The sequence below is a fragment of the Sinohyriopsis cumingii genome, chromosome 6, assembly GCF_028554795.1.
Source record: "Sinohyriopsis cumingii isolate HCF-2022 chromosome 6, ASM2855479v2, whole genome shotgun sequence".
Taxonomy (NCBI): Eukaryota; Metazoa; Mollusca; class Bivalvia; order Unionida; family Unionidae; genus Sinohyriopsis; species Sinohyriopsis cumingii.
In genome coordinates, this window is record NC_142966.1 from 67,515,687 (window position 1) to 67,531,635 (window position 15,949).

At 34.1% G+C, this 15,949-nt stretch overlaps 1 protein-coding gene across 1 annotated transcript in view; it reads right to left on the reverse strand.

Annotated features, from left to right (window-relative positions):
• Nucleotides 1–210: 210 nt before the first annotated feature.
• LOC149797122 (synaptotagmin-5-like) overlaps nucleotides 211–15,949 on the reverse strand; it is a 69,599-nt gene continuing 53,860 nt past the window's right edge. Inside the window, exons 4-6 of the mRNA XM_089961795.1 lie at nucleotides 15,495–15,817; nucleotides 11,110–11,230; nucleotides 211–6,984 (exon numbers count right to left, since the gene is read on the reverse strand). Of these exons, the coding sequence (XP_089817921.1) occupies nucleotides 6,680–6,984; nucleotides 11,110–11,230; nucleotides 15,495–15,817 (749 nt within the window). The 3' untranslated portion in view covers nucleotides 211–6,679. The remainder of the gene's footprint in view (nucleotides 6,985–11,109; nucleotides 11,231–15,494; nucleotides 15,818–15,949) is intronic.

Here is a 15,949-nt window from a genome sequence, read left to right on the forward strand (position 1 = left end):
TTTTTATGTTTTTTATCAACAAATTAAATCTGAAAATAAATATCACTTTTAAAAAAATATGTGTTCCCTGAAATGAGTCGAAAGTTTTGTGACATAATGTTCTCGTATTTAAAAGCGATCGGACTGTTTCTCATTATTAGATAATTTCAGTCAAGTTAACACGTAAAGAGGAAGACGAAAGAAAATACGCAAAAAGAAAGAAAACAGTGGTGAAATAATATGATTTATTTCTTACACCATTCATTACTTTTATATCAAGAATAAATCAAACAGCAAGAAATTAAGTATAGCAGACTTTCAGAATATACTAACAGTGCTATGGAGTATTATTAAATACACACTGAAATATACATAAACCACTTGAACGTATAAATATTGCAAATTATATCATATAGATAGTTCCTTTGTACAAACAAAATAAAAAAAAATAAAAATATTCGTACCTCAAATAGGGTATGCTGTGTTAGACTTATTTTATGATTGCTCAAAGAGATACAATTAAATAAATGGATATCAATTGCTGTGACAAATATCCCGTATATGCTTGCATTTATTTACGTGAAAATCAACAATCGGAAAACAGCACAAAATATATGTCCAGATTAAGTACCGATTCGGAAATCAATGGGTAATGATATTGTCAGAAGCTATATCTCAGTTGTTAGAGCGTATGGCTCATAATACAATGGTCGTGGGTTCGATACCCGGTCAGGCCAGCATGGGTCGGCTATCAGTGTGTGTCCTTGATTAAGGCACTCAGCGCCCATTTCCTTGGCTTCATGTTACAAATATTCGTTTTTATACGTTTCCTTAAAACCAACAAAAGTGAACCAAGCTTATATTTGCATTAGTTACAAACGTCACTAGGAGACCTATATTTTGACCTAAAATTACAGCAAAGTCACACAAAAGGAATATGAGAACTTTGCTGTCAATTTTAATTATCTATCTCTAGAGAAATATATGTTACGATAGCTCCATGTATCTTCAGATGTACTGCGTACCGTGAATTTAGGGCTGCAAAAATTGCCTTCGTGCATATGTCATACTTTAAATTTGTAATGATTTTCCGATTTACCTAAATAAATAAAAAAGTATAACCAAAACTTTAATTAACCGGAGGGACAAACCAGTCTACAATAAAAAGAGTAAAAAGGCACATTTACATTTTGATCATCAGAAAAATAAATTGGACTTAACAACTTTATTCACCGCTTGTCTATTATACAATGCTTCCTGAAAAAAAAAAACAAAGAAATATTTAAAGGAGAAAATTCCACAGATTGATCCGGCAATTCTCTCAGCAGCTCCTATCTTTTAACGTCAATCACTACTTTAAAAGAGTCTTGGTGCATGTTTATGTGTTAAACACACCCCAACAAAAATGTGGAAATTTATTAAATACTTTGTCAGGGAGCTGCATATAGAAGTTTTGCTAGAAAAATCATATTTCAGAAGAAACGAAAGGAACATTCTTTAATCACAATAAAACAATATATATTTTGAGGTTTCAAAATTAAAAGAAAACTACGTGAATATAACATATATGATTGTACAGCACACATTTACGACAAAAGGTCAAATTGTTCTATTTAATATGCCCGATTAATTAACACATTTACGACAAAAACGTGCAATTGTTCTATTTAATGTCCATAATGATTATCTACTTTATTACATATATCTCATTAACGACTGAAAACCTCTCATACTAGAATCATGCAACATTTCAATATATTAATAAATTTATAATTGATTTATCAATAAATCTGTTGTTTATATAATCACACTTATCTAAAGACTTGTGTGTATAAATTACCGCAAAAAGAAATAATAAAAACTCCATAGAATACTGGGATTGCACACTTAATTAAAAGTAAATATTAAAATATAATGAACTTCTTAATAATTGGAAACTGTACAAATTCCATCTTTCGTTTCATCTAGTTAAAGAGCCACTGTAGTTCAGTTTATAGATTGCTTAACTCAAGATCAGTAGGTTTTTGAATCCTGCTATCAAATTCACCTGGGTCTGCTACCACAGTGTTTCACTGGGCACGGTACGGTATAACCTTCGTGCGTTGAAATGACGGAAACACAAAACCAAACCAAGCTAAATATTCTCGTATAATTTCAGAAAATCTTTACATTGGTTTGAACTCATGACAATATTAGGATGAGTGAGTAAAATGGAGGAGTGAAGTGATAGTTGTGTCGCTTCAAAGATACAAGTAGTCCATTCTATCACGAAAACAAGATGGGTGAAAAATACGAGTGCAAGATGTGTACTTAAGGTATGTTCCAACAAGATTGTTTTGGAGAATTCAAACAAACAGCACATCACAAATTAAATGGATGCGCTTAAACCATTACTTCATATTCATTCGAAGTGAGGCTTGGCGTATCATTTGTTTATTAGGATACAGTAGCTTCATATTCATTCGAAGTGAGGCTTGGCGTATCATGTGTTTATTAAGATACAATAGATTCATATTCATTCGAAGTGAGGCTTGGCGTATCATATGTTTATTAGGATACAGTAGCTTCAGTACGCCCACACGGTTCTCAAAAAGGAACAACATCTAAACTGGACCATTCAAATGTACTTCAAGAGAAAATCAGGCCTTCAAACGTATCGCTGTATTACTCATCATTCAATTATAATCTATCGAACCAAATATCGAAGTTGAACCTTACTAAATAATCAATTATATAGTTCGAAATTCAATTATCACAAGCCCGCATTGCCTATATATTCGTGTCTATATTTTCGATTGTACATTATTCGGATTGCTTCAATAGTTTGCATTTACAATCTGCTCCGCATATTGATGGATAGTTTTCCTAAGAAATACGTACACCTAAATTGATTACAAGTTCATCAGGGGTAAATCAATTCTTCTTAATTTATACTAAATCTATACAAGATTAACTTTTCAATTGTTCTCAGTTGAAACATTTAATTGTCAGTGACAGTTTAAGAAAAATTACATTATAAATAAATACGTTGATTTCTATGTGAAAAACAAGCTAATACCACAAATGTCATGTATGTTTCATTTGTTTTGCTTTTTCTTGTGTTTTTTTTTTTTTGGTTGTGTTTGGGGGTGGGGGCGATGTTATTAGGTCTACAAGTTAAAACGTTGAAGGCGATTCAAGCACCTTATCTATGAACAGATCAAGGATATAGAGTGTCACTGGAAAGTAAAATTGTCTCATAACACGTCCCTTAGAACACATTATTATATGTATAATGTTTGTTTTTGTATGTTTTTGAAACTACAATGAGCTCACTTACGGGAACTGCATAGCTAGCAACACATACGCTCTCTCTCTCTCTGTCTCTCTCTTGCACACATCTGACAATCGGGTCACGTTTAAAAGACTTCACAACACTAACACGGAAAGCACCGGAAGCGCCGGTTACACATCACAAAATTTGCGTCCTTTGCAAGCCGCCGATTTTGAAATCAAAGATAAATTTCTTATAAAGTGATGGGCCCTTTTTGGTCAAATATTACAACTCCTATAATAAAATCAACCCTTATGAGTATGTGCAAATGATACAATAAAACATTTTTTTCACTATGTCAGTAACAGTTCAGGCAGAATTGCTAGGAAAATTTGAACTGAAACTTCATCAATAAACTTACCATGAAATGTACAAGAACATTAATATTGATGGCAAACAATTAATTTATATTAATTTTTCAAAATGAAATAAAATATATTGACTTGTCAAGCCCTTTTTAACTTTCAATACGTTAATTTCTACTGGCTAAAAAATGTATCATTCTTCGCAAGAAACCATCTATGAAACAAAATTTTCGTGCAGCACATAATAAAATTTTGATACAAGTTTCAAAGTAGTTTTCCCAATGACAAATACGACATGGTTGGTCAAAATAATCGTTGTTTATGGTAGGGGGAAAGAGGGAGACTTGGAGGAGGGGCATTAGTGTAATATTACTGTGGAAAAAATATAGTTTGAAAGTGTAAGATCCTCGAATTCCCTTTGCATTTATTGTCATGAAACAGTCTTCAGTAACTCCTCTTTCAGAATTTAATTATCACAATGTGTTTTGCTGACAAATAACTTTTTTCTGAACTCTTCGAGTTAGACTGTCATAGCAATCTAAATAATTCAATTTGGAATTGCGTCAGTCATCAATGAAATTAATATAAATTTATAAAAGTATTACAAAAGTTATATACAAATCAAAAAGAAAACGGATAGACGTAGGGCGAAAGAAAGGGAGCATGTTTGAAAACGAATATATGAACGAACGAAATAATAAATGGATTTGCGAGAAAACAGATAAATTGAGTAATTACAAATATATGAATGCACGCACAAATGAGAATATAGAGAGAAAAAATGAATACAACAAGAATGTCTGGTTTTGAAATCTACTTTGATCAAGGGTCAAATGTTAAATTTACATTAGATAAATGACAAATATTACTTTAGAATAAGGGCATAGTATTATCATTAGACTGAGCAACAGACCCACTCTGTTCTATTCACTTTGCCCTCGAGTACACACAATAACCTTTCAGCAAAAGTGATACAGCATTCATACTAACTAATTAGAGGACTCGAGATAATAAAATAAGTCTTCATTTATTTAGATCTGTCACATCTGGTATGTTTTATATAATATACCTCATCTGGTGGTTTTATTTAATCTGTCACATCTGGTGGTTTTATTTAATCTGTCACATCTGGTGGTTTTATTTAATCTGTCACATCTGGTGGTGTTTGTTTAATTTATCATATCTGATGTTTATTTAATCTATCACATCTAGTAGTTCTATTCCATCTGTCATATCTGGTGTTTGTATTTAATCTGTCATATATGGTACTTATTTAATCTGTTATATCCGATGTTATTTTATCTATTTCCTTTCCTTTGTACACGCTATAATTCATCAACAGTGAAAATACTTAATGAGCTTGGATCTGATCTAATTTGACTAAATTTATTGGTAATTAACTGGAGAGAATAAGATACTTCAAAGCAATTTTGACACACTGAAGCTTACTAATCCTTCTCTCTCTCTCTCTCTCTCTCTCTCTCTCTCTCTCTCTCTCTCATTTTTTAATGTGAGAACAAATTAATAACGTGATGAATACTACAGAATTCGTATAAAAAATCAGATGTCGAAAGAGAAAACAGAAGTAGAAAGAAAAATGTATACAATTTCTCTTCAATTTGTAATAGAGTTGAGAATATTCAGCATTTCGTCCACGTATCATCTTTATATCACTTTAAGAAAATGCTAGAAGACGTGTTTTCAAGTAACATGTCAAGCATACAGCCATCTCTGAAGGACTGACCCCACAGGAAAATGACATCGCTGATATCAACAACAAATCTATGCCAGTTTTGCACCTGGGAACAAGAACGATCGCCATAAAAAATATTCAAATCGTCTAAACTGAGACGCATTAAGGGGCACTCTTAAAAACGCATTTTCCATTAATTTAATTCTTTCGTCAAAGAAAATGCTAGTTTTCGTTTTAGCAGTTTTGTCGCTTCTTTAATATTCTTTACGCTCAGCTCTTTCTCTATATTAAATTCCCTTGCCGACACCTATTTTCAATATGCTTCCTATTCTAAAGAAGTAAGCAAAGCCATTCTTTAAAAAAGGGTGAGAAAACGAATTTTATTATCTTTCATTAATATCTGCATCTTTTGCCCTCAGTTCCTGAAGCAGACGTAGTACGGATGCGGAGAACCCTCGAGGAATATCGAATCTTTACCATGACGTAAGCGGCGCTTTTATGTCGCGTATTTCATTCATAAAACAAGCAACTATCTATATTGTTCGCTTGTTATTGTGATTTCTAACGTTTCTGAATGATATGAAATAACATCGCAAAATAGTTCTTGTGTGTGTGTGTATATGTGTGTATGTGCGTTCGTGCGCGTGCGCGCGCTCGTGTGTGTGTGATATTCCATAATATCACAAAGCCCATCCATTATATGCATTCCCGATACTGGTGGGCAAAAACATTATTAAATGCTGATGTACAAACGTTATACTTCTTCTCCAGTATAAAAGTGGTATATGACAAATTCCGCGCTGTTAAACAGATATACCAACGAAAAAAATATCCGTCTTATAAAATAAATCAGTGTATGATTTCATAAATGTACAACAGTAGTGAAATATTTTAGGAGAAAATAGTACTCATGAACATTTTCGAAAATATATCAAAGATTCAAAATTATAATGTTTATAATAATAATAATAATAATAATAATAATAATAATAATAATAATGTATTATTAGTATTCACAGTTTAGAGTGAATTCACGAGACAAGTCAAGAATATATATTTGCTCCCCTAATCAATATAGGACAAGAAACAGCAAAAAATGAAACTTTTTGAAACAATAAAAAATATATCAGGCAGAAAAAAGAAGAGAAATGATATATTTCATTTCAGAAATTAGGTGAGTATTTCAAACTGTAACATTTTGTTAAAAGTATATCATTAAATTCGAATTTGTTTAATGCTACAAAATGTCAACACTTTCAACGTAATTCCACAGTTTGTGCCAAAAAAACTTGTTAACACGGTCATAAACGCTTTGCAGCATATATCGCAATAAAGCAACATATATCCGAATGGCTAAAATAAAAGATTTCCGGAAACGTTTACTAGCTTTTACTTATGGAGGCGCTGCCACATGGCCATTGACTTCCTCTGATTCTGCATCATGTCGTTCCAATGGCGACCTTCATTTCCGCCTCGCTCAGGGCCAATGCCACAACACCCAATAAAATCCCCTTGCCGGATAAGGTTATTGTCAATGAGATGACACTCTAGCACAACTTTTGCCAAAAGGTCCGCTGGAACATTAAAAGACAATGCTTCATTCCATACAGGGTTAAGTGTCCCCTTTTTTACAGTCGTCTTTTTCCTCTTCACTTTCTTTCCCTCGACTATCAATGTAATCCGGACGTATGGATCTAATAAGGGAAAACACAATGCCCGTAATTATAATTCCATGGAGACATATAGTTTGTTTTAATCTGGAATTCATAGGCAATATTATATTTAATATATGATTTCTTTAATTTCCTATAAATTATAGAACAATATGGCAAGGCTTTGAAAATATATTGCCAAACGTTTACCCAAATAATAAATTCAGTAAGTGGAAACAATTGCACCAATTTTCATTATTTTCTTGATTCAACAGACGTTCTGCCATCTATAAAGCAGCTGGATTTTAAAAAAAAACGCATCGACTTCTCTGTACATATACTACTGTTTGACTTAATCAAATATAAACTGTGCCTGATGAAGAATTGGCTGAAAGGTCAAGTTTAATAATTCCTCATCATGATTTATATTTTGTACCCATTCATTTAGAAGTGACATTTTAAAACTGAGAAAAATGTACAACTGAAAATGGGTTAACTTACACCATTCTCTCCACTTTATCACAAGACAGCGATCACTTTTATTTTACAATGTCATTACACCTTATGCATGTGCTATACAGTTACATGTATTTGCTAGCTGTACATGTAATGTATATTCAATAATGGTTGAAATAAATTATTAAATACATCTTTCTGACTTGTGCTTATTTCACTTCATTATTATATACACTTGTACATACACGTAAAGGGGCCCCGAGTGGCCGAGTGGTCTAAAGCGTTCTTCGTTACGGATCACTGCCATCTCACCGCTGTCTGCGTGGGTTCGAGTCTCGGATTCGGCTAATGTGGGTATGTGAGAAAGCTTGCCAGTAGCCATCTCACCGCTGTCTGCGTGGGTTCGAGTCTCGGATTCGGCTAATGTGGGTATGTGAGAAAGCTTGCCAGTAGCTTCTCGTGGGTCGGTGGTTCTTTCCCGGGTTTTCCCGGGTTCTTCCTCCACCATTAATACTGGCCGCCATGTATAGCCAATCGCGTGCTGAAAAATGGCGTTAAACCCAACAACAACAACAACAACATACACGTAAATGTAAGTTTAACCAATTAACATGTCGAACACATCGTACTATTCACATGTATTTCTATGTACATATATTTATTATGTCAATTTCCAGAAGAAATTTGAGACCTTTGTATGACTGAATTTTTTGGCGGATCGATTAGCAGTCATTTTTTTTAATAGTGTCTATAGATTCTCAAAGCTACACTATCGCGTTTGATGTTGTCATTTGTGAAAATTGCTGACGTCTGCTCGAAGTCCAAAATTAGAGATATTATGCCGTCCTTGGCTTGGTTCATTCTAATGTCATTTCCCTCGGGGTCATTAGTGGCATCATCGTCTTCTTCATCAGCATTGTCTAAAACCTCGCCTTTATATACCAGGGTGAAAATGTCGTAGCTGAGTTGTTGCCCTGTCCCTTCCGCGTCGCCTATCCGTACGTAATACTTTGCAGCCATCTCAGCTTGGGTTGGAAGACATCTAATTCTGTTTATTAGCTCACTTAATAGCATGTTGTCCCTGTTATAAATGCCTTCGACGGTAACGGTTTGTGTAAGTGTCGATATGATCCTTACATGTCTATAGCAGTTTCAGACTGTAATTGGTGTCACTGAACCCGACGCCGTCATTATTATGTGTAGTGCCTTCCTAATACTTGGTGGTTTGGCCAAAATGTAAAACGTACAACGAATACCAACTCGTATCACGTAGTTAAATGAGCTATGATTAAGTAATTTTAAAAAATGCAGATATTTAATAAGTCCTATTTTACATCTGTTACAAATAAGCTTTTATTTTTTAATGAAGGCCTACACTGTCGAAAGCTTGAATCAATTAACTTAATTTGAAGATTGATACATAAAATTGCTAAACAACAAATAGACCTAATGACACACATACATATTAAAAATCGTGGACGCTTGTTCTCAAGTGTTTTAATTTAAGAATTAGCGCCCCCGTCGGTGAGTAGAAAAACAGACGTTGTTTATACATTTGCTGGTTATAATACGGTCACGCAACTTGATATTTTTTCACACAGTGATTAATTTATAACTTTAATATGCCACTCGAATTTGACCAATCACAGAGATTAAAAAATTCACATAGCTCCAGATTTGCGCAGATGATTCTGTGTTATCCGACAGGCTGTATTTTCATTTAAGATCATTCGAATTTTCTTATTTCTGGAAGTGTATGTCTGAATTATCTAAGTAAATTTTATAATAATTTTACGATTTGGTCCCTGATTCTGATTTCCGGATCTGGAACGTGAATTTCTTCATTAACGGAACGAATTAACAGTTAGGAATTCCGTTTGCGTTGAGCTATGTAAGGATAGTAGCCATGTTTCCGGATAAACGGAGTCCGGATTAGCTACACGATCAATCAGAAGTTATAATGTCGAGCCCATAATACAGTCTATCTTCCGACATGCAACATATGTACCATTCATTATGTTGGCGGAACCGTTGATTTCAGAAAGCGATTGAATAATCACAAATCCACATACTCAACGTGAAAGTCACCAACCACAACAACTCGTATGGACATTCAGTCGAGTCCATCGAGGTATTACCGATTGAAATCTAACCTTAGGCGGACAGACATAGAATGCACACGTAAGGAATGATTGTGGATACTATAACTGAAAACTCATAAGGAGTTTGGCGTAAAGAAAAATAAATAAACTTCCAGTTGAAAACTGATCAAATTGCAGTCATTAGTTTTGCCCCAGACGTAAATATCCATCCAAGTTATTACATCATTTTTATGAATGTATCGTCTTTATTATTATTATTATTAGTAGTAGTAGTAGTTTCAAGACTGGACTATTGTAACTCAATTCTGTCTAGTTCATCTCAATATCTACTTCAGAAACTTCAAAAATGTTAAAAACACAGCTGTTCGGATCATACCACGATCAGAGCACACCTCTCCACTGTACCCTACACTGGCTATCCATTCGATCCAGAATCGAACACAAACTTTGTTCTCTGTGTTACGTTCCAGTCTTACATACCTATCCGACCTCACCCATGTGTACACACCAGCAAGAAGATTAACGCTCCTCTTCTGACAATCGTATATGCATTATTCCCACTACGAAAACGAAGTCAAATGGACAACGTTATTTTGCATACTAGGGCCCAGCAGCGTGGAATGAATTGCCCACTGAACTAAGACACAAAGACACAGTGATCCCATTCAAGAGTGCTCTTAAAACGCACTTATTTTGACTGCAAGAACAAACTTAAAGACCTAATGATGTTCCCTACCTTAAATATTTTCAGCATGTTTTATTGTTTTTTTATATATACAATTTCATGTTGTTTGTTTTTTTGCAATGATATCATTATATATGTTTTTATTTTATAGGTGTTGTCTAATGTTGAAAGCGCTTAGAGCTTCGAAAGATTAGGCGCTATACAAAGTCCTCAATATTATTATTATTATTATTATTATTATTATCATTATATATATATATATATATATATATATATATATATATATATATATATATATATATATATATATATATATATATATATAGAGAGAGAGAGAGAGAGAGAGAGAGAGAGAGAGAGAGAGAGAGAGATGCCAAGACAACCCTACATATAGTATAATTATAGCAACTCATTTTGGTTCATTATCTTCTTTCTGTTTCCTTCCTCTAGCTGGTGTGTGTGTGTGTGTGTGTGTGTGTGCACGCGCGCTCAAAACACCTGCTGGTATACCCATCTGCTCAAGTTATATTGGCTAGATAAGACATGAACTATGATTGGTTGATGCAGGTGAAACAACTGACTGGTTGAAATCCCTGTAAGGTTAGTGACTTACATTATGGATAGACTAGACTAATTCTAGAGCTTGCCCCAAAGCAATAGCTATCTGACAAAACTCATTCCAGCATCTCAAGATCTGAAGGTCATCCCATTATACCAGTACAATCTGGCGGTGTACAAAATTAAAAACAGTGTATGCCGTCATATAATAAATACAGTCGTTTAATTGCCTTCATTTCAAATAAAAGGGATGGAAAGAGTATAATACCTTATATCTTTCATTAGCCTTATCTAATAAAATATTGAAATTATTCAACACGTTTAATAAATTTCATTCGAAATAAGCAGTATTAAGAATATACTAACCCGTTGAAGAAGTGTTGGATGGAACTCTAAGGTCTTTTGCCTTCATTACGACAACAGTCAGTCTTTCCGCCGTGGGGAGATAACTGAGTGACAGCAACAACTCGCCATAGTCTGTATAGTCCTGCACAATACACATTAAAGACTTCTGAGTGTATATATTGATGGGTTGATGAAATGTAACAATATGCATTTAAAGACTTTTGAGTGTATATGTTGATGGGTTTATGAAATACAACACAGCACATTTCAAAAAACACTTTTGAGTTTATACGTTGATGGGAGGATGTTTCACAACATACCACTCACCGAGACATTGTTTCCTTATATACTGATTGGATGATGAAATATAACAGCGCACATTAAAGGCTGTCGAGTTCATATATTGATGGGTTTATGATTTTTAACACAACACATCATCAAAAGACTGCTGCGTTGTATACTGATATTTGATGTAAAGTATCCGACATAATTGGACCGAAGGGAAAATGGATATCATCTCAAATGTGATACTGATGTACTGACTTTGGATAATTGAGATGGAAAAAGCTAGTTATATTATAGTGAATGCGGGCGTTTCGAAATATTACACATCGCGGTCAATTGCAACAAATAGCATGTATGCGAGACTACCGACAGCAAATCAAACATATATACATGTACCATAGTTAGCCTATCTAATTGTGGATATTTTCCCTGAAAACATGTACCGCTTACCCCTTAAAATATCTGAATATGATTGTGGAATTGCATACCACGGGTAAATACATGGTTAATCAATCTCATTAACATGAGACTTAAAAATTATAAATGTGTTCGAGCTTAGTTTTGAACTTAGGATTTCTTGTTCGATCAATCTCAAGTGAAGTTCCTTTCAGAGGTCGTTTCTGCTTGGTTGAAAGCGCAAATCCAGTCTCAAGCTCAACGTTGTCATTTCCATATCAGAGTAGTTTGCGCTGTAAAAACTTAAAACATTAAAAAGTATTGGGCGTCTTGCCTGTATGACCACTTGATTCGACTCGATATTGACTCGTGGAAGAAAGCCAAAGCATACCAAATGTAAAATGAAAATGGTCTATGGAAACATTGATTTTGTTTTAAGAGCAAAGCTTTAAATTATTTTTTTGCAGTGTGTGGTAATTCAGATATGACCTCCAATGCAACTGTTTAAGAATTTTAATGAGCAGATCTGACGGACTTTTATTATCGTGTGCTTAACAGCCTAATTTGCAAGCAATAATCAACCAGCTGCATAAAAATGTAGCTCAACGAAATATAGCTCTCAATTAGTTTTCTTTTATACCAATTGGTCATAAAACTTATTTAATATATTAATATTTGGCAGGCATTTGGCGTAAAATTAATGAACGAGTAAAAATAAGAATGATGCTATTTTTAAGGAAAAAATTTAAAATATGTTTCATTATTGACTGTTCAATCAATTTTAACGACGTGAAACATGAATGACAATAAAACTAGTCATAATAATACTGTTATTCATTTTGATATCCTCATCATCACCTTCCTTCTCATCATCATCATCACCCTCCTCCGCATCATCATCATCATCATCATTACCGGAAAATAGTGTATGAACATTACATACTCCCATGGAAATTGATAAGACACCATAAAACCCATTGTTAAATCTGTGTAAACGTGAAATTATTGATGCCATATTAAGAAAATTTATTATGGCCATTTATATTTGAAAACAAATATGCCTATTTAGTTTTTATTAGTGCTTTTGTCAAAAGTCATTAACGGGGTAAATTTTAAAGATCTGTCGAAAAAGAAAGAAAATCGATACAATTGCCAATTTTCCTAATCAGATCAATTTCATATGAATTAAGATACACCTTTCAAATTTCACTTGCCAACTTCCCTTCAAATTCCACTTGCCAACTTCCTATCAAATTCCACTTGCCAACTTCCTATCAAATTTCACTTGTCAACTTCAAGCGGTTTAACTTTAGTCTTCCAAACAAATTCCAAATATGTAAAACATGTATGCAATATATTATGAGACAGCAATGACTTCAAATCTACTCAGTTGATTTAGATATGCGCACAAATATATTGGCATAACTTAGTTTGTTATGTAAGTGGCTTTTGTGCAGTTATGCTAAAACGCTTCCCGAGACCGCTGGACGGAAGGATTGACATACAGACAGGACCAAATCAAAATGCATAGGCTGTAAGCAGTTGGGGTAATACACAGAAATAACATTGAAATACTCAAAGGGAGAAATTGGCGGTATTGGAGATAAACCATATACTCTTCAAACGAAGTTAAACTATCTATTTGTCCATATCTGTCTATCTATCTAATATAATGTCACAGAATTAGGCAAACAAATAACTTGGTTTTGCCTTAGAACTATCTGACTATTTTTCGTTGTAATGCGTACAACGTTATCTAGGGTGAATAAGTGTTTTTCCAGGTAAGCGACTGTACTAACATGTACCTCGCCGGAAATTACTTGCGACGAGGGACATTAATAACATGATATGCATGGGTATTTTACCCGGACTATTGATCACTCTCCTATGGCTTTAAGTAAGATCAATTTCTAAACCGACACTGGTCGTTTTGGATCACGTCAAGGAGTGTACGCTCTCCATTGTTCTCCAGCCATAGGGCTGACTGTGACTATGACTAGAGCTGACTAGAGTTTCCAGAGTATTTAGGGCTGCGTGTTGTCGATACGTATGGATGTATGTACGTATGTCTGTACATGTGGTGGAGCCACGGACGTAGACGTAGCTAATTAGAGGGTGCTGTATGCTGTCTGTACGTGTGTATACGTATGACTGTACATGTGGTGATGCATGAAGGGTGCGAGCGGCCGATAAGAGTGTGGGCCAACCCAAGGAATCGTGCGACTGTACAAGGGTCTAGAAGCATACGTTTGGTTCAATTGTTGTTCCAATTAGATGCATTTTTATGTTCATAAGATTATTTTGAATCTTAGTTGTGTTCCAAGAGATTATGTGAATCTCTCTTACAGTTTATAACATTATTTGAAACATATTTCAATATCATAAGATTATTTTGAATCTTAATTGGAGTCCATACTTGAGATTATCTGAATCTCTCTTGTATTGTATAATAGTATTTGAAACGTATATGCAGTCCATGAGGTTTCTTGGATCTGAATTTCATACTGAATTCATATTTTTGGTTTATTTTCAATGTGGGAATGTTTGCGCAGAGTGATTGGGTCAATCGTATGTTGAGAGCGTGAGAGAATCTTTGTATTTTTACACCATATATTTGTCTTTATTAATTCATTTTATAAATTTCCATCTTTCACACATTGTGTTTGTCTTATTCATTTAGTCCAAAAATCACTCGGTTTCTATTCTGCGACACACACACACACACACACACACACACACACACACACATATATACATATATATATATATATATATATATATATATATATATATATATATATATATATATATATATATAGAGAGAGAGAGAGAGAGAGAGAGAGAGAGAGAGAGAGAGAGAGAGAGAGAGAGAGAGAGAGAGAGTTTTGATATTTTATATTCCTAAGGTCCAGATTTAAAGATTTTTGTTTCTGAAGTCAGCGGTCAATTCTTAGGACAGGCGGTAGCTGAAACAGTGATTGTGTAACTCCTATAATGTTATTTATTCTCGAAGCAGTTTGAAACATGAAATTAAAAACAATTCAGGCTACCTTCACACAAAATTTTTTCAATATGTAAAGTTCGACCATGCATCTATGGATTATTTGTAGGTAGCACCGAGATAGAGATGAATTTGATTATTTAAATTTATTAAAACCCCTGGCTTGTCTGCATATCAACTTACTTTGCAAATACCTAAAACAAACTATTCATCCATTTGCTACATTGCTACAGTCACTTAAACACCCCCACCCCCATATATATATATATATATATATATATATATATATATATATATATATATATATATATATATATATATATATATATATATATATATATATATATATATATATATATATATATATATAAATATATATATATATAGGGGTGGCCGAGTGGTCTAAAGCGCTCCGTCACCGATTACTGTCATCTCACCTCTGTCTGCGCCGGTTCGAGTCTCTTGGATTCAGCCAATGTGGCTATGTGAGAAAGCTTGCCAGTGGCTTCTCGTGGGTCGGTGGTTCTTTCCGGAGTTTTCCCGGGTTCATCCTCCACCATTAATACTGGCCGCCATGTATAGCCTATCATGTGCTGAAAAATGACGTGTGTGTTTTAACGCTGATGCGCTCGTACTTCCACATTTAATTATTAGCATATTTGTATTTTGTGTCCTCAATGAACAGGAAAGCACGCGTAGTAAATTTTTTTTATGTAACACGTACCTGCTGTTGTTTTAAAATATCGCACCACATTTCCACGCTGTTGCTGGTTTCCACCTTCGATAGATCTATTTTAACTTCTCCAATTGACTTGTGGCGGGAATATTTGTCGTAGTCGTAGACTTGAAAAACTAGTGTCCTCGTTCTGATGTCATCGTAAGTGGCGGGAAATTTAAAATATTCGTTATAGAATGGATTGGCCGTCTTTCTTTTGACAGACGATTGCCGTACTCTCTCATCCACCACTGGATCTAAAAAGATTTTAATATATGGATCGCCAAACCCAACATCTAAATCTGGATTCTCCATTGGAGGCAGGTCTTGTGCTGGTAAAAGGTGAAATGAAGCTTGAATGAATTGCAAAATTACAAATCACTACTTTGCATTTTTCCCCTCAATATAGACCTATATCAACATTTGCAATTATAAATTGTCCTTACAGGTCTGTTAGTTACTTA